Below are 20,762 nucleotides of genomic sequence, written 5' to 3' on the forward strand. Positions count from 1 at the left end.
CAAATATTTTTTTAAATATATTTAAGTGGAAACTACAAACAAACGTGTGATTTGCGACTGTAACCAAAAACTCACAAAAGTTTTTAAATATTATCTTATATTATTATCTGTCCCGATCCCATTTGTTATTGAGCTTATTTTCAAATATAAATACTTAAGGGACTTATATACTAATAGTTTATTTTTAATGACTGTCCAATGCTAGCCGCCCATGAAAAAAATTATAAATCATCTTGTTTTTCTTTCTTTAAATTTTCCAAAATATTTTATTATGTTCTTTATGTAGACACACTGACTATTTGTTCATATGGTACTCTAAATGCATCTTTTAACGCATTACCCTATTTGGTTTTGACTCGACAGTTGAAAATATATTATACATGCGTGGGTTACCTCCGGGCACTCCGGTTTCCTTCCACTTTCCAAAAATATGCATTTCAGGTGACTTGGCCCGTCCAAATTGCCCCTAGGTGTGAATGAGCGAATGAGTTGTCTGTCCCTGTGTGCCCTGCGACTGGCTGGCAACCAGTTCAGGGTGTCCCCTGCCCACTGCCCGGAGATGGCTGGGATGGGCTCCAGCCCCCCCGCGACCCTAATGAGGATAAGCGGTACGGCTAATGAGATGGATAAACTGTTTACTAAAAATGCCGTGTGAAACATGACTACTGTCACTTTTTTAAGTCAAAGACTCCGTTAACCACAATGCAGCGCGGTTTCAATCTGGAACGTGATTGGCTGATCAAATTCGTCCAGGAAATATTTTACATCCGCCGACTGAAAACCTTCGATCACTTTTGCGTTCATTGAGTGAGTAAATCGCATTTTCGAGCAAAAAGAAGGACTTTCAGCACTCAAGGCTTATTTTTTACTGTGAGGAACAAAATGTTTATTTAATTTTCTCTTTGTTTTGTACATTTGGATGTATGTGATTCGTACGCTTCTATTGCACACTTGTTTATAATGTTCTGTAAATGCTGTAGTTCCTGTACGATCAATTTGAATTCTGTTGGAGGGGGTATTTATCTTTGATCAGTGAAAGGTGGCCAAATAAAAATACATATATATTTTTTCCTAATTTAACGATACTTTTCAAAATGCTTTCTTCATTATGCTGTAAAATAATGACATCCACAACCAAACATCAAACTACATATTTTTGTCATCGTATTCCTTCAGTGTTAGGGGGATGTTCAAATAGAAAATGAGCATTTGAGTACTCAAATAATTAAAATGTCTTTTTTTAGCTTTCTTTTCAGTGTCATTGCGGAACACAGTCTTGCCTAAAATGAACTTTCACCATGATGACTTGCCAAACAAACGTTTGCTTACATAAACCATTGCACCATTTCCTCATTTTCCTCACACAGACCTGATGGCCCACAGAAGAATCGTGGTGTTTCCCACCTCGGAGGAACTTGGTCCTGCGCTGGCCCACTTGGTGACCTCTCGGGCGGAGCGGGCGCTGAAATCTCGGGGAAGGTTCACGTTGGGTCTCTCTGGAGGAAGCCTGGTGACTATGCTCAGCAAAGAGCTGCTTGCGGTGCCTGGTCTTGACTACAGCAACTGGGTGGTGGGCTTTTGTGATGAGAGAGTGGTCCCATTCGACAGTCCAGACAGCACCTATGGCCTTTACAAGGTGAGACAAATGTAGCAGATACGCTTTTAGGCAGAGGGAAGAAAAGCTACTGGACTAGTTCTAGCTTTGATGAGTGATACAATTAAATTAGGAAACACCAGAGTTCATTTTGAACAAAAACGACCATTCAACAAACAATGGACAAGATAATAGACCTCATTTAATACAAATGATGGTAATCAAACATTCTTATTTGGTTTTCGGTGCTGGATGAAATATCATAAATTTGAGTAATGATGGTTTACCAACACTGTTTCTATTTCAGTTTAATAGATAGATAGATAGATAGATAGATACTTTATTCATCCCCGAAGGGAAATTCACTTTTCCAGCAGCATCCCTAAGCTGAGAACAATCGAAAATAACTGAGAACAATCGAAAAATAACACGGGAGCTGCTGGAGTGGCTGCCATTCGTGACGGCGCCGGAGAAACGATTCAATTTGAATCATGTACAAACAAACAAACAATTGAATCATGTACAAGAAACGATTCAATCTGAATCATGTACAAACAAACAAACAATTGAATCATGTACAACAAACAAACAAAATATTTATGTTTCAATAAGTGGAGTGTTAATAAAATGGGGGGAAAATAATTTCTGATACTGATATAACCAGGTAAAACTAATTTTAAGTTACCTGTCCAAATGACTGGTCATCTACTAATTTCAGTGAGGAAATGTATTATTAGTCACAAAATTTATTTTTATGCAAAACAATATGATTTTAGAATCAACATCATTCTGTTTTCAAGTTAGAGCTTCAAGTCCTAACAACTGAAATGAATGAAGAAGATTCCTCAAAACAGCAAGGATAACACAATTCTGGCGTTCTCCAATTCATGCAATCCCAGATCTATGAGTGTCGTTGGTTTCTCAAAGTTCAGCAATCCACAGTCAAGCTCTAAGGAATAATCAAAATCCTACCGGAACCTTGATGTGAAACTTGTATGATGAGTCAGATAATTGTTGAATCTATGGTCGGGGTAGCTCGCCGCTCGGTCCACCAAGATTGCAATGAAAAATTTCCCCAGTAAAGAAAGAAACCTGATTAAAAATCGTCTAGATCTGTTTTTTCATCCATTGTGAATCACACTGTCACCGGTTGGAGTGGAAACAAAGAAAGGAAGACATTTGCTTTATCAAATCCAAGCAATGTCTAAAAACCAATTGCTATTAATAATTTCAGGTTCTGTCTGGTGTCTATGCTGGCATGCAATTTCTACCCACAGCAAGACAAAAGCCGGGCTATCGGTTCTTCCTATGTCAATGATGAATGAATGAACAAGAAACGTTGATGTCCTTTTTTTTTTACAAAACCTTATTGAAATGGTGAATAACAATTAAAACGATGTATTTTATTTGATAGGTTTATGATCGAATATTTTCTACAATGGGTTTTCTATCAAATTGTAACATTTTGTATAAATGCTCTGATTCAATTATTTCTATCTCTTTTTAACGGGTCTTGCACAAACATTTTCCAGATTGTATTTTGAGTTTAAGTCTTTGTCCTTTTCATTTTGCAGAAACATTTCTTTTCAAAGATCAACATCCCAGAGGACGCAATCTTATCCATTGATTTCTCTCTGCCTGTGAATGAGTGTGCCGAGGACTATTCCCGCAAACTTAAGAAGGTTGAATGTCCTTTCAAAAGAAAAATAATCATTTAAGGTAAAGAGATTTTACACATTTATTCGATTTCCACACAGGCTTTCCCTAATGAAGACATTCCCGTGTTTGATCTGCTACTTTTGGGCATGGGGCCTGACGGGCACACGTGTTCTCTCTTTCCTGGGCATCCTCTTTTAGAGGTGAGGACGGATTCAAGTCATGTTCATTTGTATAGCCCTTACTCACAAGGAGTCTCAAGGAGCTGCACAGACTACAGATTATTGCAAACTACAGACTATTATTACACCCACCTAAAACCTACAAAGTCAATATGTTTCCTTTTGAAAATGATAAATTATTCCAATTAAAAGAGGTACGTTAACAGTTTTTGGCTGCACTCTGTCACTAGGAGAGACAAAGGATTGTGGCTCCCATCAGCGACTCTCCCAAGCCACCCCCAGAACGTGTGACCATGACATTCCCTGTAGTGAATGCCGCCCGCTGTGCTACTTTTGTGTCCACCGGGGGGAGCAAAGCGCCTGTTTTGAAGGTAAATCACATGCTGTAATACATTTAAAGGGACAGTGTGTATTATTTAGAGCTTCCTAGAGGTAAAAAACTTTGAAATTATGAAGTTAAGTCATGTTTATTTGTATAGCCCTTAATCACAAGGAGTCTCAAAGGGCTGCAAGGATTATTGCAAACTATTGACTATTATTTCATTGTCCCCTGATCTGAAACTTACATGAGGGTTAGGAAAAACTCAAAAACCTCAACATGAGGAAAATGAAGAAACCTAGATAAGGGACTGCACATGAGGTAATCCCCCTTCCAGGATGACCAGGCTGCAATGGATGTTGCAATAACAAATAATACACAGATATTGTCAACATAAAATATAGGTTATTCATATGCAATAGAATAGAAGTGTGTTATAAGCTTAGATTTAAACATTTCCACTGAGGTTGCAGATCGAATCTCAGGGGGAAGAGCATTCCACAGCACCGGGACCCGAATGGAGAACGCTCTTGTCTGTCTCCGCTAAGGCGCATTTATTTTGACACAGAACTTCGCCCGCCTCTACCAAATTTAACCAATCAAACGTAGCAGCCTCGTCACGTGACCATATTCAACTTCAGCAGGGGGGAAAGTTGGAACTGAGTTAAAGAACAAACCGCACCATTTTTCTCAAGGTTTTAGTTTTTGGGTGGTACCCTGAGCAGCAAAATGTCAGACAAGCATGTCATGTCCCTCTAGGTGAGGCTCATGTTATGTAAAATAAATGCAAATTTGTCAATTTTAGATTTTTTTAGATTTTGCTCGTGATTCAAACCAGAGTGTTTTTTCTAATCAATTATGTCTTTTACCATTAGAATGTCGGAAAAAGACAGAATGTAAGGGACAAAGACGACAAAGTTGTAGTTCACTTACCTTTACATGCCATCGTTGTGTACACTGCTTTTTCTCAGTAAATTATTCATGGAGAATACTTACGACAAGACAAAGATCATAGTTAAAATACATATTTTATATGTTGTTTTGTTGTTTTTTTTGTGAATGCAATCATAGTTAAAATACATACCGTAAATTCCGGGCTATAAGCCGCTACTTTTTTCCCAAACGTTTAACCCTGCGGCTTATTCAGTGATGCGGCCAATTTATGTAATCTTTCTTGCAGCCGCCAGCGGCGCTCGAGTACAAAAGGTAAGATTTACACCGGTGGAATACATGCCCCGAGGAAGACTTCAATTTCTTAGCTTGTGCAAATTAGCGTAGACATATCCTTATCATGTAGATTGCAATAAGAAAGACACATGACACAGTTTTCAAGCCATAAGCAATCGAGCAGTCCGATGAAGAAGGATACAGAGCTACTGCACGTAAATTTTGCTTTGCAAGTGTGATGCTAGCGTGCTTCTGGATAAGGGAGCGTGGGATGACGTCCATGTGTCAAAGTCTCTTTCCCATATTAGGGAAGACGACTTTGATGATGTCAGTTATAAGGAGGAAGATGAGGACGGTTTACCGTGATTCCTACAAGCACCATTTTTTTTTTTTAACACACCGGCTTACTGTGTAGCGAGCGTGTTCCTAGTAGCGTTTTGCTACCCTGGGATGAAAGTTATAATATTATTATTAAAGCTTTGAAAACTCTCTCGGTGTACCGTCTTTCTTTGTAAATATGTGTAACCATGTATAATATGTATTTGCAACTGTATATTTTTGTAATGTATTTATTTTAGAGACTTATTCTGATATGTTTTCCACGGGCGAATCAAAAACTGGGGCTGATGGGAAGTGGAGTAAAGGTGAGACGTGTTTGTGGACGCAGCGGACAATAGTGGATATATATTTTTCCCACCCTTACATTAGGAAATATACTTTTTTTTCCCTTGGATTATTTTCAACGGGACCCGGACTCTGCAGGTCTGCATCAAACTTTAAGTACCGGTATCATTTTCCGTCTATTTTGCCGGCTGTGGTTTTGGACTGTGTACATTATATTCAGTTACAATCGCGGGTCGGGTTTTGGGTCAATTTTGTGATTGCGTTACATGTTTTAATGTGGGCGCATGCGGCTTATGTACAGGTGCGGCCTATATAAGTACAAAAGCGGTTATACTCTTAAAATGTGGTGGGTGCAGCTCATAATCAGGTGCGCTCTATAGTTCGGAATTTACGGTATCTTATATGTTTTTCTGCTTGTTATTGAACTCAATATTGTTGTTTTTTTAGTGAATGCAGTTTTTTCCACTAAAGGCGCTAAGTAATACTCACCGCAGCCCTTTTCATTTGATTATTGAGTATTTCCCTGCGTGAGCTGTCCACTAAGTGTCTGAAATCCTTCACCCAAGCCAAGCGCTAAGAAATCTTTTTGGGAGCTGCAAGTATTGCTGGGATGCAACATAACCCCATCTTTCATTGCAGGAGGTTCTGGAGAGAGGTGAGGGTCCACCGTTCCCGGCAGCTCGCGTCCGCCCGACGACAGGCGAGCTTTTATGGCTCATTGATGAGCCCGCTGCAGCTGCTCTAACGACGAAGGTGGAGAGGCTCGTCTCCAAAGACAAGATTTAAAATTTTCCGAAGAGGGAGACTGTACAATTAATTCATTCCCAAATTGAGAAGGAGAGAAGTTAAATGCTCTTAGCACTTACTGGAAGTCTGTAAATGTTTGTGTCCAAAGGCTTTGGAAAGTCGTCAGCTTTAGATTTATATATCTTTGTAAAATGGAAACATTAAACCAGAGAAAATAAACTCTTGCCAGTGTTTGCTTTTTGTTTAAATTGGGCTCCTAAAAACCACTATAGTTAACAATTACTGTCCTTTGAAAAATGTTTCAATTAATATTTGTTCTTCAAATTATAATGAAAGCCATATTGTGGTTTATTTGAAGGGCTGATTCAGTTGAAAACTAGCAGAAAGAACAGGGGTGGGCAAACTTGGATTCACGGGTCACATTCAGATTAAAAAAAATTGGCAGAAAAAGGTGGTTTGATTTTTTTCTTCTCTTTTTTTCTGTATCCACCAATAGTCTGCAATTCTATACCTCGGCAATACATGAAGAAACAAAGATAATGGATTCATATCAAATTATTCCAATACTCTCATCTCATTAGCCGTACCGCTTATCCTCATTAGGGTCGCGGGGGGGCTGGAGCCCATCCCAGCCATCTTTGGGCAGTGGGCAGGGGACACCCTGAACTGGTTGCCACCCAATCGCAGGGCACACAGGGACAGACAACTCATTCGCTCATTCACACTTAGGGACAATTTGGACCAGCCAATTCACCTGAAATGCATGTTTTTGGAATCTGGGAGGAAACCGGAGTGCCCGGAGGAAACCCACGCAAGCACGGGGAAAACATACAAACTCCGCACAGAATGTCTGGAGCTGGATTTGAACCCACAACAGGTTCCCATGACATGAACTGTGCCGCACAAGCGCTAACCACTGCGCCGCCGTGCTGCCCTATTCCAATACTGTCGCAGCTATTTCATTTTTGGCTGTTTTTTGTAGACATTCCATTCTTGAAAATAATAATAAAAGACAAAAACAGGGGATATGTTTTTTTACAATGGAAACAATACATTTTTTACATCTATAAATGGACAATTTAATCAAATTAGTTAAGAAACACATTTAAAATTAAAGCAAAGAAATACATGCTGTCTCTTTGTCCAGCATTACATTTAATGATTTGCAACGCGGCTATCTCAGAAGTGAGGGTTTTTTTCTTTTCATGAAATTTGATTTCTTGATGTTAAAAATCCCTGATGAATAAATCTAAGTGAAGAAAAATGAAGCCATTTTTTCTATATTGGGGACAAAAGGGAAAAGACTGGCACCAACTGAACAGATTTTTATTAGTATTTATTATAACCATTTTATACATATTGTCCTTTTTAACATTTGGCAGGCAAATAAAATAGTCTGATGGAACAAGAGGTTTCCCGCGGGCCTTAGTTTGCACACCCCTGAGCTAAAACAAACCTGTCAAATGACAGCTGTCGAACAGACAACCAAAAAGTCCATAAAAGGTGTATAATGACTACTATGGGGATTAAATTAGGCATGGTTTGGATCCAATGGAATATGTTTGGAATCTGCTTTGGTGGGGACATAACACATTTTTTAAGTGATCACATAATGATGGTGGGGACAAAACAATGATTCCTCGGATATTGGTGGGGACACAGCCCCTCTGAGCATGCCAAAACTACGCCCTTGATTTGGTCTAAATGCTATAATGTTCTTTTACTGATTGAAAATCTGTGTCATTGGCGGTTACTTATTTCCCAACTGTGGGAAAGCGGTGGGCAGATCAATTCAAATATGAATGTTATTGCTACTAAGCAAGTAATTGGATTGATACTATTTTCATGGGATCGGTACTTGGCTCCACCAATTTACTCAATGACAGGCAAGCAGGAAGCTGAGCGTGGTGTGAATTTTTTTTAGAAACAGTTCATGCCCAGTGGTGTGTGTGGTAAAGTGGTGTGCCACTACAACAACACAACACATTTGCATAAACACATGAAAAATGCTCGCCACCAATAAGCTGTAATCAAAAATGTCAACATGTTACTCATCCAGAAAAAAAACATGTACATTTATTGACACTTTGGCAACCCTGCGAATAAGAGACAATCCATATTGTATTTGCATGACTGACTTTATTATCAAAATAATGTGTAAAAGAAGATACTTGAATTGTCCTGTTGACACTATTTGTATTTTTGTTACATTTCTGCCTTTTTGGTTTTACTCTCCTAGCTTTGGTTCTGAAACAGTTGTAATAGATATATTTCTATTTTTCTACACTATTAAAGTTTGCAATGTACTGTTGTTACTTAATAAAATGAAACCTTTTTAGTGTCAAAAATCTTTGCCGTGTTTATCTTGATTATAAACCATACCTGTCAACCCCTTACGTTTTTGCCGTACAAAGTACATTTATTATGCATTTTAAGACGTGTACGACGTACAAGAAAATCTGTACAGAAAAACACTCATTTTTCAATTATGGGTACCATTTGGTTTACACCGACTATAATGAAGCGGCAAATCAATCAAGTAAAACCAGTTCGTCGCGGTAGCCTCTATCTCGATATCGTTTTTTTTTTGTTGCAAACAAAGCGAGCGGTTTGATGCTACTGTGCGCATGCGTCTGCCGCTGTAGTGCCTAATTTCGACTCCCCTGCAAAATCCTCCCCCCCTCGCGTGGACGCGCATTCTGCTGCGCCTCTGAATATAGCAATCGTATTCTATATAATAAGCTTATTAAAACAATAGCAGATGCCACAGGTCACACAAAACAAAAACAGACTCAGAGATAGTTTCTTCTCCAGAGCCATCACCACCCTTAATACACACCGCACAAAAGAACTGAAACTTTTGCAAACACACTACCTCATATAGATGTAAAATTGTATTCATGCCTATGCTCACTTTGCACAATGTTGCCTATTTTGTACTACCGCATATTGCACTAATACGATCCCAAAACTGAATGTAACACCCTACATGCCCACACTTTCCTGTCTAAATTATAACCTTTATCTTCTTTGTTTCCTTTTATCCTCACTGTAAAATGTGAAACTGGAGTGCCACGTCCAATTTTGTTGACATATATGTTCAACCCATTTTGTAACAATGGCAATAAAGGTATATTCTAACATTCTAACATTCTAAACTAGCAAAAAGGGAGGGGTTCAAGTACTCAGTGATCGTGGTATTTCAAAGCAAAACGTATCGTTATTGAAATAGTAATGATCGATACTAACTCTATTGACATGGATCGGATCGATACCAAAATTCCCAGTACAGTATAGCCCATCCTTTTGCGGGCTAATCCTCTCACCCGCCATACAAGCCCATCCCCTTTAAAGCGAAGCAGTCCTCCCCTTTAAAACCGAACTTTTCTGGTTGGCTACTCCAGTCTAGTATTTAGAATCTGTCTTTTCTTCCTCAAGCATTTAAAATGCACCCAAAGGAGACAGCCTAATCTGGACAGCACTTTGTTGGCTCCGCCGTCCACCGCTTGCGTTCCCATCTCCATCTAAGGACTCACCATGACCCGCGGCAACTTTTGGGCTTTGCTGTTGCTGTTGTGCAGCTTCTTCACAAGCACCCTGGGCTACTTCGCCGAGGAGCGCTGGAGCCCCGAATCTCCGCTTCTGGCTCCGCGGGTCGTCCTGGCCCTCATTTGCCGCAACTCGGAGCACTCCCTGCCATACGTCCTGGGATGTGTGGAGCGTCTCGACTACCCCAAAGAGCGCATCGCAGTATGGTGAGAGCGAGAGAGAGCGAAACCCCTCCTGGCTAGACTTTTCCCTGTCATCCTCCAACTTTCTCGTTCGATTGCTTCTGTATGGTCTCAAATTGATGAAGCATTCGTTTTTCATGCATCAAGTTGTGCTCTTGTGCAGCGTCTGTGTATGTGGTGAGCATGCAATGCATTGGTCTGTATACGTGGAGAGGTGGAGGGCGGGATTTTTATCTTTGGGGGTCCAATGATACACCGCCATCTTCTGTCATAGCAGAAGAAGAGCAACATATTATTATTGAGGATTGAAATGACGACATGATCAATGATATAGAAAGATTTCCAGGGGCAGCAAGGGTGGGCAGTGGCCACGCACAGACACGCTCTGCCCACCCAGAGAAAGTTGGACGCAATACTGACGGCAGTCTGGGCATCTCATATGCTGTCCCATGCATCTAATATTGTGTATGTCAGCAGACACTAGTGTGGACTCTCCTGTGTATTCAAGACACTCTCAGCTCAATCCCCTCGTAATGTTACCTAATATTACTATGTGACTGCGCCAATGTTGCCGCGCATGCTGCATGAATACATTTCATATTTTTGGTAAAACCTACGTCCTTTGCTTCTGTGACTCTCCGTCCAGTCACAAAAAAAAATGTCTTGGAACATGTTGTTTTCCGATCCTTACATATTTTCTGAGCAACTATCTTTGGAAACATTTCCAACATATTTCTGACTTTGTTCTATAGCAGGAGTGTCAAACTCAATTGCATGGATGGCCAAAACTCAAACCACACCTTTTGGTCGCGAACCGAACAGGATTAATATTGATTGAATACACGAAACTAGTATTATAAATATGAATTGAAAATAGACAAGAATATGATTCCAGAATAAACAAACTTAAAATAATTTAGTCTTTATGAAAAGATATGTCCTGTAAAACCTAAAATAAATCAAACTAAAATGGTGAAAATATAAATACAATTTGGGCTTTACACCCCAAATATTTTGTTTTAACATAAACATGATTTCAAAACAGACAGGAATGTTATTCCAGAATAAACAAACATAAACGATAAATTAGCTTAAACTTTGCTCTCCATAAAAATATCTCCTGTTAAAAGTATATAAATTTAAAATGAGAAAAAGATGGAAATATGAATAAAATGTGTGCTTTTCACTTTGGGATTTTGCGTATCCTCATGTTCTTCCTTAGCTCTTTAACTTTCTGTATCGTCTGCCCTGAATTCAATTTTTTTCCCGCTTACTCTGATGTTTAGTCTTGTGGTACAGTTTTACAGTGAATTCCTTAATAACGGCTACATTAGCTCCACAAAGAACACAGACGGGTTAACCGGCAACATCAGTTAACGATGTCACGAACCAGGACAGGAAACAGAAATGAGAACCCAGTCGCGTAACGTTACCCACAGTTTATTGGGGAGAGGAAGAATGAGCGCACACTCGATCCGGGGATCTATGGTCGCGGAAGTAGATGGAAATCAGAACTAAGGAGTGGTCAAAATCAAACAGAACGGGCCAAAAACAAAACAGGATCAAACCACAGGCAAAAACGAAGATTCACAGGACTTGGCATATCACACAGAGTCTAGCAGGAGTTTCGCAGACGCTCTGACACCAGGCGACTCACAAGACCTGTTCAAATAGTCCGGTAGCAATCTGTCAACGCGTTTCAGCTGGTGTCAATGGGCGGGGCCAATTGGATGCCGTGGCAACCGTGATAGGACCTGGCGCCACACGGCGGGGACTAATTGGGCGCCATGGCAACGATGACAAACGAATATTCAGCCTCTCCTCAGTTTTGAAAGGCTGCTTTTCGGATCAACTTGCTCAGCCATTGTGAAGGTTTACCATCTGCGTAATCCACTGCAAACATAAACGTCACCCTGCTTTTCTCCGTTAAGCCTTCCGTTACATCGTGCTGGATAGAGGTTCGTCTCTGCTCCCTGACACTAAAGACTTGCCATTAACGCACCTGTCTGTCTTGTTTTTCAGCCGGCGTCTTGTTTGTTAATAGTTTGAAAAGTGACTGTGCTCGTTATGCTACAGCTAACTCAATTGATGCGGGAACATTTGCAGGAAGTCCTGTGGCGGCAGCTGAAACGCTGGATTGTGTGATTTGTAGCTTTTATCAGGGTTTCATAGAGCCGGGCTATTATAGTTGATGGATATAAAACGATTTCATGGGCCGGATATTATTGCACGCAGGGCCAGATGTGCCCCGCGGGCTGTGATTTTGACACCTATAGTGTTTGAATGAATGAATGAATGAATGAGTGAAAACTTTATTCGAACATCAAAATAAAAACAATAACTCAACAACAAAATAATGCTACATAAAATGTTCGAAAACGGGTAGTAAGAAGCAAATGCTTATATTCTCTACCCCTTCATCTTCCCCACCAAATACACCAATGATATAACAACAATTGTAATGATATTAATAATAAAAGTTATGATATATGAATAGCAACAATAAGACAAAATTAACTAGACGCACTAGTCCCAATCTCCCGCACCATTCATACCCCACCCTCCTCATCTCTGTATTCCGCCAGGAATGTTTCTTTGTATCTAAACCTGAACAAGTGAATAGTTGGACACCGTATGATCTTGTCTTGCAATCCGTTCCAAAGCTTGACTCCGCACACAGACACACACATACTTTTCCTGGTGGTTCTCACCTTTGGGATTATGAATTCACTACAGCCCCTTGAGTTGTAATTTCCCTCTTTCCGAATGAATAATTGACTGCAGGAATAAAATGTTATTAAGATCTCGATATCCTACCCTGTGTATGGTTCTAATTGCACGTTTTTGGAGGATAAAAAGGGGCTATAGTGAACTTTTGTAATCATTGCCCCAGACTTCTGCACAATATGTTAAATATGGCAGAACTAGAGAACAAAATAATAAGTACAATGCATTATAATTTAAAAGAAATTTGGCTTTATTAATCATTGAAAGGCCTTTAGATACCTTAATTTGTATGTGTCTGATGTGTGTTTTCCAAATTAATTTATTGTCTGTTATGACCCCTAAAAACTTAATTTCTGAAACAGTTTATATTGCAGCACCATCCATTTTCACTTCTGAATCTTGACTTGCCTTGCGATTACCAAAGAATATTACTTGGTTTTATTTAAATTCAAAGATAATTTATTTATATCCATCCATACTTGTAGGTTAATTACAGGTTACTAAATCCATATAATTATAATTTGAATAGAAAATGTTAGTGTCGTCTGCAAATTATATAATTTCAATAGTTTTGGAACATTAAAAATATCGTTAATATATAAATTAAATAACTTTGGACCCAGGATAGAACCTCGTGGTACTCCACAACAGATGTCCAAGTATTCAGATGAGAACTCTCCCATTTTTATATATTGAATTGAATTGAATTGAGTTTACTTTTATTTTCATTCTTTGTAACCATGCACACAGAACGAAATGTCCATACACCTGACCCGTACAGTTAAACTGAAGCGAGGGACCGATGCAGCCGCAGCCAAAGCGGGCGCAGCCATTTTAGTCATTAGGTGACCAAACCCCCCAATTCTAACCCTTAATGCCGTGCGCCAAGCAGGGAGGCAATGAGTACCAATGTTGTAAGTCTTAGGTATGACTCGGCCGAGGCTTGAACCAGCGACCTCCCAGTCTCAGAGCGGGCGCCCTACCATCTATGGTATATTGCTTCCTCCCGTCAAATAACTTTGAATCCATTGCAAAGCCACTCCCCTGATGCCATATCTTTCCATTTTTTTAATAGTATATTATGATTAATTAAAGTTATAATTTCCCTCTTTCCGAATGAATAATTCACAGATGTTTTCTGGCACTATGTTTTTGTTGACCTTAAATAGCAATTGTGCAGTGAAAAAATTTACTAGATCATCTAATTTTAATAATTTGGACTGCAGGAATATGATATTAGTATGATCTCGATATCCTACCCTGTGTATGGTTCTAATCACACGTTTTTGGAGGATAAAAAGGGGCTGTAGTGCACTTTTATAATTATTGCCCCAGACTTAAGCGATCATTGGAATTCCATTTCTGTCAAACTGAACTGAAAGTGTGGCTCAGAACAAGGTCCTCTGTTTCTCTGCTACGAGTTTACCAACATGCCGCAACAGCCCACCCGCACCTAAATCCCGAAGAAGTATGCTAGTCACACAGCAGCTTCACCTAATGTGGCGCCTTTCATGTGGGGCGAGCTGTTAATTGCCTGAAGTGCTGACAGCTGCGTGGTGTTGTAAACTTACACTCACTCGGGGAAAAAACCCTTCATTTGTTGGAAACGAATGTCTACATTTGGGACGCAAGCCAGGATATTAAAAGGTCCTCATGGTGCAGCACCGACAAGGTTTTGGACAAACATTTATGGAAGCAGAGTCTGGTGTCATGTTTGAGGACCTTTCATCGGCTTACCAGGTGGCTGCTACAGTGTTCTCGAGCACTTGTGAGAAATATGTCTCATTCCGCACTGTCTGAAGCATGTCCATGTGAGGAGGAGGGCGGGGGTCCGGGGGGGAATACCAATGCTGCAGCTGATGGTCGACCCGCAAGACAACTCTTGAGTTCTTGTGTATGTTGGTGCTTTGTAAAAACCAATGCAAGCAAAGAAGTTGAATGACCATTAAAATGTCTCCGTAAATCTCCTTTATTAGTGGGAATCCTGAGAGTCAAACTTCTCGACCTCCCACCCATGAAACATTTCAACCATGTCGCAAGAAAAACCCCTTTCGTGCTGAACATGTTTCCCGGCAACGCGAAATAGCAGGGACGGGTTGTCGAGGTGTCCATACAGTGGCCCGAGATTAATTTGTTCCTGGATCAAGTTCGTTTCTAGAATTCCTCATATTCTCCACATAATAATGAACTGAAAACCAGTCAATTCGTTCCTGGCCTGCCAAAATCATTCAAGTTAAGAACAGAATAGAATAGAATATACCTTTATTGTCATTGTTACAAAATGGGTTGAACATATTGTGACAATGAAATTGGACGTGGCACTCCAGTTTCACAAGTTTTTCTCCGGAGGGGGGTGAGGGACATACAGAGATGGCCGGATCCAACTAGGTGGGGGGAGGGGGGAAGCTTTGTACGCATGTTTGATGTTACTGTACGCACATTTCTGTGTTTTTTCCCCTGGTTGCTCTGTCCACGTATTGAATGAATTTGGGAAGTACAGTCCTTAAGCATGCATGATTAAAGTCGCCTGCGACGATAAAAGCTCCATCAGGGTGTGCAAGCTGCTGTTTATTGTAGCAGTGGGCAGGAGATTTAGTGCTATGCTAACGTTAGCATCTGGTGGAACGTAAACAGCAATCACAATGACCACAGTTAGCCCTTTAGGTAGATAGAAGGGTCCACACGATACTGCTAGAAACTCTATATCGAGTGAGCAGTGTGTGTCAATGATTCGGCTGTTATTGCAGCGCATAGTCCCCCACCTCTGATTTTACCGGAGTCTCTGTCTCGGTCGTGCCGGTGTAGCGTGCGTCCTGCTAGTTGGACTGCGGCTTTGGGGAAACCAAGACTCCGTGATGACAAAAATACTGCCATTTCGGACGAAGCTGTTGGTGGCGATCCGCCGCTCAAATTCACTAATTTTGTGGACGATGGATCTGGCGTTAGTCAGGAACATGCTCGAAAGCGCTGGTCTGTTGTGGTAGCCTTCTTAGCGTAGGCCCGACCGGCAGCCTCGCTTTTACTTTTGCTCCCTGCGCCGTCCCTGTCGTTGTCGGCAGCCAGATCACCCAGGTCCCGGTGTTCTCTGTATGTATGTATATATATATATATATATATATATATATATACTGTATATATACCTCGGGATGTTGTGGATGTTATTGTGGTCGTGAAAGGAGTCGAAGGGAAAATATGACGGATAAAAGAACACTACAAACAAAAAGACGAACTGGAGAGCCTGAAGCCGCTGCACTCGCCCGCGCGGCGTCTTGACTTAATCTTAGCCCTAAATAACAGTGGCGGACCGGGCAGTTTACGCCTTCAGCTCCTGTCTGAATTAAGGATGGACACACGACACATAAAGCCTGTCTTTTAGAACTGTTGGGAATTTTATATTAAAATGTATTGTTTACCAAAATTGTTTGAATAAGTTATCTGACTCCATTAACCAAACACAGCCTACATTCACCTAACAATTTACGCGCGCTAGCTTCTTGATGGAATAGATGAACAAGAGAAAGACGACATTTTCACACGGGGGCAGATTTAATTTCCTTAGCAATTTAACTAAGTGTACTCCATCGAAAATGGCAGAATTAGTCGAATAAGTGTCGTTGGAGTCTCTGGGAAGCCTCTCTGAAATCCTCTAGCCTTCCCCTCTCGGCCCACGTCTCTCCGCAAGATGGTGTGCCGGCTCCTCCCATGGGCGTGCCAATGAAGCCCAACCTGGGCGTCGCTATGTCTGGAAAACTCAAAAACAACACCGAGCGTTTCTACGTCATCAGGTCCTTGTTCTCAAAACATCGCCTGCCGTCCTTCGTCAGAGTCCTATTATCAACAGAACTAGACAAAGAATTCTGCATACGGAACGGCGCGACCTGTCATTGAGCTATAGCCTACTCGGTGAAAATCTTCATTGCACTCGATAAATGTAACTTGTATTCAATCTTATAAAATCCTTTATAGTCAAATGTATGAAATCTTTCGGAACGTAATCTAAGTTTAACCAGACTGTAATAACATTTTTGGCACGATGGTTTGAGAAATTCAGACGGGGTCGGACTAGTGCTCGGTCTTAAGACCTTACCTCTGGGCTGAAATTGGCGGACAAAACCTTTCCCCTCCGACCTGTTGCCATTAAATCAAAACAAAAGTATGTCTACCTTACTTAACAGCTGTTGGCGTGATCAATTTAGTGGATTACCACTCTAAAGTTAGTCATAGTTTGTGAAACCGGTGACATTTTCGAACTGGTTGGCTAAACCAACCGCTTTCCGGAAGACTAATATCATAGGACACGGCCTTCAGGATTTTTTGTGAAGGCTTTCAGGTAGATTTTTGAGCCTAGCAACAACACATGGCTGAAATGTGATTGGTTAAAATCTTAATATGAAATTATACAAGAAGCAATGAAAGGAAGTGGCCAGACAATTTGGAATTATTCTAAGGTATGGAAGGACAAAATATAATTAACATCTCATGATTCAGATATTTTCTAGACAAGCAGAGAAGGCCTTGCAGGCCCTTACATTTTCCTGATCACTAAAACACATTAAAATACTCAATGGACATACAAATAGGGTCATGAATTTGGTGGCATTCATGAAATGAAATGTAAGTTTATTATGAGCAGTTACCTCATGAAGGAAGTCAGTGGTTGCTTACGGAGGTGCACGAGGGGTGGTAGAGGAGTGAGGGAGCACAAGAGAGACTGTTGATATGTAAGGAATGCGATTGAAAAAAAACAAAAGCGCGCAGGTTCAGGTCCGTATGGCGGGAAATGCATGCGTTAACTGGGACGAGCTTGATGCTGGCTGTGAGCGGTCTCGAGCACTCGGCCCTCTAGTGGTTGCGTCTGGAAATTCTTAGAACTCGGATTTTCTCTCATTTGTCGGGCTCAATAGACTTCTCCTATCGTGAAATTTTCGTCATTAGAGTAGCTTGTATGTAGTTAAGGTGTTGCCTCTACCCATTTCTGTAGGGTGACAAGTAGCTGTTTTAAAGGAACGGCGTGGGAACTAGGATCGTTTGGTTATTCCTATGAATCTGGTGAAAAAAGTAGTCGCGCATATCACTCCTCTTTTCAATTTGAGGCTCCTTTCTGTCACATACACTTCTGCATTGTAGTTTGCCCGTCTTCCACAATAAGTTTGATGTGGTCGCATTGGGGCCCCGCTAAATGCTCTTTCAAATTCAATGTTCCCAAGTTTGGTGTTCTGTGCTCCCGTTCTTGAGGCTGCCAAGGTCTTTCACAAAGAGGTAACTCTCAGGGTTCTAACTCACTCTTTCTTTCACTCTTTTTCTTTCACTCTTTCTTTCTTTTATTCTTTCTTTCACTCTTTCACCCTTTTACTCTTTTCCTTTTTATTTTATTCTTTCATCCTTTACTCATTCAATCTTTCATTTACTCTTTCTTTTACTCATTTACTCTTTCTTTTACTCTTTCTTTTATTCACTCTTGCTTTCACTCTTTTTCTTGACTATGTATTTCCTTTTTCTTTCACTCTTTCATTGTATATTTTATTCTTTCACCCTTTTACTCTATCCCTTTTTCTTTTATTCTTTGCTGGCGCTGCTATCGGTTTGTTAGTGTGTAAAAGGGTAAAGTGTGAAGCACATTGCCAAGCGCTTTGGGAGGTCTTCATTGACTTGAAAAAGTGCTATATAAATGCAGACCATTTACATTTCGTCTTTTCTTTTGCTTTTTCACTCTTTCATTTACTCTTTCTTTTACTCTTTCATCCTTTCATTTACACCTTCTTTTACTCTTTTGTTCACTCTTTCTTTTATTCACTCTTTGTTTCATTTTTTTTCTTTAGTATTTCTTTCTTTTTTTCTTTCAGTCTTTCACTCTCTCATTGTTTTTTTACTCTTTCACCTTTTACTCTCCCCCTTTCCCTTTTATTTTTTCACCTTTTCTTTCACTTGTTCACTCTTTCATTTACTCTTTCACCCTCCCATTTACTCTGGCTTCTACTCTTTCACTCTTTCACACTTTCTTTTCCTCTTTTGTTCACTCATTTTAATTCACTCTTTATTTCACTCTTTTTCTTTGCTATTTCTTTCTTTTTTTCTCTCAATCTTTCACTCTTTCATTGTTTCTTTTACTCTTTCAGCCTTTTAGTATCTCCCTTTTCTTTTATTCTTTCACCTTTTAATTTACTCTTTCACTCTTTCATTTACTCTTTCACCATTTTATTTAATTGTTCACTCTTTCACACTTTCTTATACTCTTTTTTTCCACTCCATTTCTGACACTTTCTCACACTTTTTCTTTCATCTATCTTTCAGTCTTTCTCTTTTCACCGTTTTTTTTCTTTTTCCACCTTCTCCCTTACTCTATTTGTCTCTCTTATCGTGTAGAATTTGGAAGAGATTAGTATTCGCAGATGAGCGGAAAATAGCGCTTATACCCTTAGGGTGGGAAAAAAAAATACCACTATTTGAATGTTGAAAGCTCAGCGTTCGTTTCAATGCTGTCATGCATAAACATGTTTTGGGAATTTTGTGTGTTCGGAAAAGGACACATTTCAGCCTGTAACAAACTGAAAATGCTGATTCGTGCTTTCGGTGGCAGCGTTAGATGCACCGTTAGAAATATCCTAAACCAGTAATTAAAATTCGATATCAAACATCCTTTTTCATGGCGCTATCCTGTAGTCAGTTTCTTAATCCTTCAGTTACGAGATTGGTTGTATAGCCTCGTTGGCGCAGTAGGCAGCGCGTCAGTCTCATAATCTGAAGGTCGTGAGTTCGAGCCTCACACGGGGCATTTCCTTTTGCTCCTCTTCACTTTTTTTGAGCGTGTGGTCGTTCGCTGTTTTTTTCGCTGGAACGTTAAAGCCCCAGTGTGTAATGTTTGACCAATAGATGGCACTGTATTGTCAAACGAAAATCAGTGCCATGTGCAGAACGATGCCAGACAAACATGGCGGCAACTTCTAGGTAGGGATTCCAAATGTAATTCAATGATTTAAAAAAAAAAAAAGAATTAACATCGGTATGATGGTTCATGTATTGTTGCCTAGTATTCAAATCAATGCCGCTTTGACTTTATTTTTTCTAAAATTGTACCACTAGGTGGCACTAGATATGACACACTGTCCCTTTAAAGTGAGCAAAATGAGGTCAGCCTGGAAGTCATCCCTTTTATGCATTTCTGATTCTAATTTGCTCATGTGTAGAGTCACTGTGGTCTGAAAAGTTCTCATCTTAAGAGATAATTATCACACAAATAAAAAAATAAAAAAATTCAAACCCTGATCACCTGAGGCCACAAAAAAAGTTTAAATCTGGTGAAAAAAATAACAACTGTACTTTAAGTTTAGAATTTTAAGCTCTCCAAGTGGATTTTCAGTTTTAGTTTTTATTTTCAGGGTTCGTGTAGGTGCTTAAAATCCTTAAAAATTCTTAAATTTAATGTAAACTGAAAGTGCTTGGATTTTAGGGGAATTGCTTGTAAATGCTTGAAATTCTTGCCATGTTTCATGAGTCAGCTTAGAAATAAGGCCGAAACGGCTTTCTGGTGGCCTCGCTTTGCGTTGTTTTTCTTCTTTCCTCGAGAATAAACAATCACATTCACCAAACATTCATTACCCATCGCTCTTCCCAACCTGACACCAAACCTTAAGCCCACAGCAGAACAAGGGGTGAGTTACTGTGACATGCAACCCTTCATCAGCAGAGAGGGCCAACAGCATACACTGGTTTACCCCCTCCGCATCAGTCATTCTTAACTATCCTTCGCCATTCACTTCTATCCCTGGCACTCACTCTTGCATCTATTACATTAACCGACCTCACATGCAGAACACGTTTCACCCCATCCATCCAACCTTATTCAGGCTTTCCTCAGCCTTAAAACCTTTAGTACTTAAAAATGAATCCCATCTTTTTAAAAATGGCCAAATTGAGACAAATCTGATGTTTACAGAAAATACAAATACATTATTTTTTTAAATCCACATCATGCAGAGAGACAATAAAAAACCATTGGTTCGCCATGCATTATTTTC

The 20,762-nt window shown here is 40.0% G+C and overlaps 2 protein-coding genes and 1 non-coding gene across 4 annotated transcripts in view; all 3 read left to right on the forward strand.

Annotated features, from left to right (window-relative positions):
• Positions 1 to 713: 713 nt before the first annotated feature.
• pgls (6-phosphogluconolactonase) lies at positions 714 to 6,520 on the forward strand. 2 transcript variants are annotated; one of them, XM_088328598.1, is made up of 6 exons: positions 714 to 807; positions 1,368 to 1,636; positions 3,169 to 3,276; positions 3,352 to 3,453; positions 3,663 to 3,803; positions 6,182 to 6,520. In XM_088328598.1, exons 2-6 carry the CDS (start codon positions 1,373 to 1,375, stop codon positions 6,326 to 6,328), a joined length of 762 nt encoding a protein of 253 aa, XP_088184724.1. In that variant the 5' UTR covers positions 714 to 807; positions 1,368 to 1,372; the 3' UTR covers positions 6,329 to 6,520. The 2 variants fall into 2 exon arrangements, with proteins under 2 accessions (XP_088184724.1, XP_088184732.1); XM_088328606.1 differs by having other exon boundaries at positions 760 to 870.
• A 3,169-nt stretch (positions 6,521 to 9,689) lies between these two features.
• Positions 9,690 to 20,762, forward strand: part of colgalt1a (collagen beta(1-O)galactosyltransferase 1a) — a 32,325-nt gene continuing 21,252 nt past the window's right edge. The window contains exon 1 of the mRNA XM_088328618.1: positions 9,690 to 10,044. Within this exon, the coding sequence (XP_088184744.1) occupies positions 9,827 to 10,044 (218 nt within the window). The 5' untranslated portion in view covers positions 9,690 to 9,826. The remainder of the gene's footprint in view (positions 10,045 to 20,762) is intronic.
• On the forward strand, positions 19,447 to 19,519 carry trnam-cau (transfer RNA methionine (anticodon CAU)). Its single transcript has one exon. It is a non-coding gene; the product is annotated as a tRNA-Met (tRNA).

Source organism: Urocampus carinirostris, chromosome 1, assembly GCF_059441175.1.
Source record: "Urocampus carinirostris isolate Australia breed hairy pipefish chromosome 1, RoL_Ucar_1.0, whole genome shotgun sequence".
NCBI lineage: Eukaryota > Metazoa > Chordata > Actinopteri > Syngnathiformes > Syngnathidae > Urocampus > Urocampus carinirostris.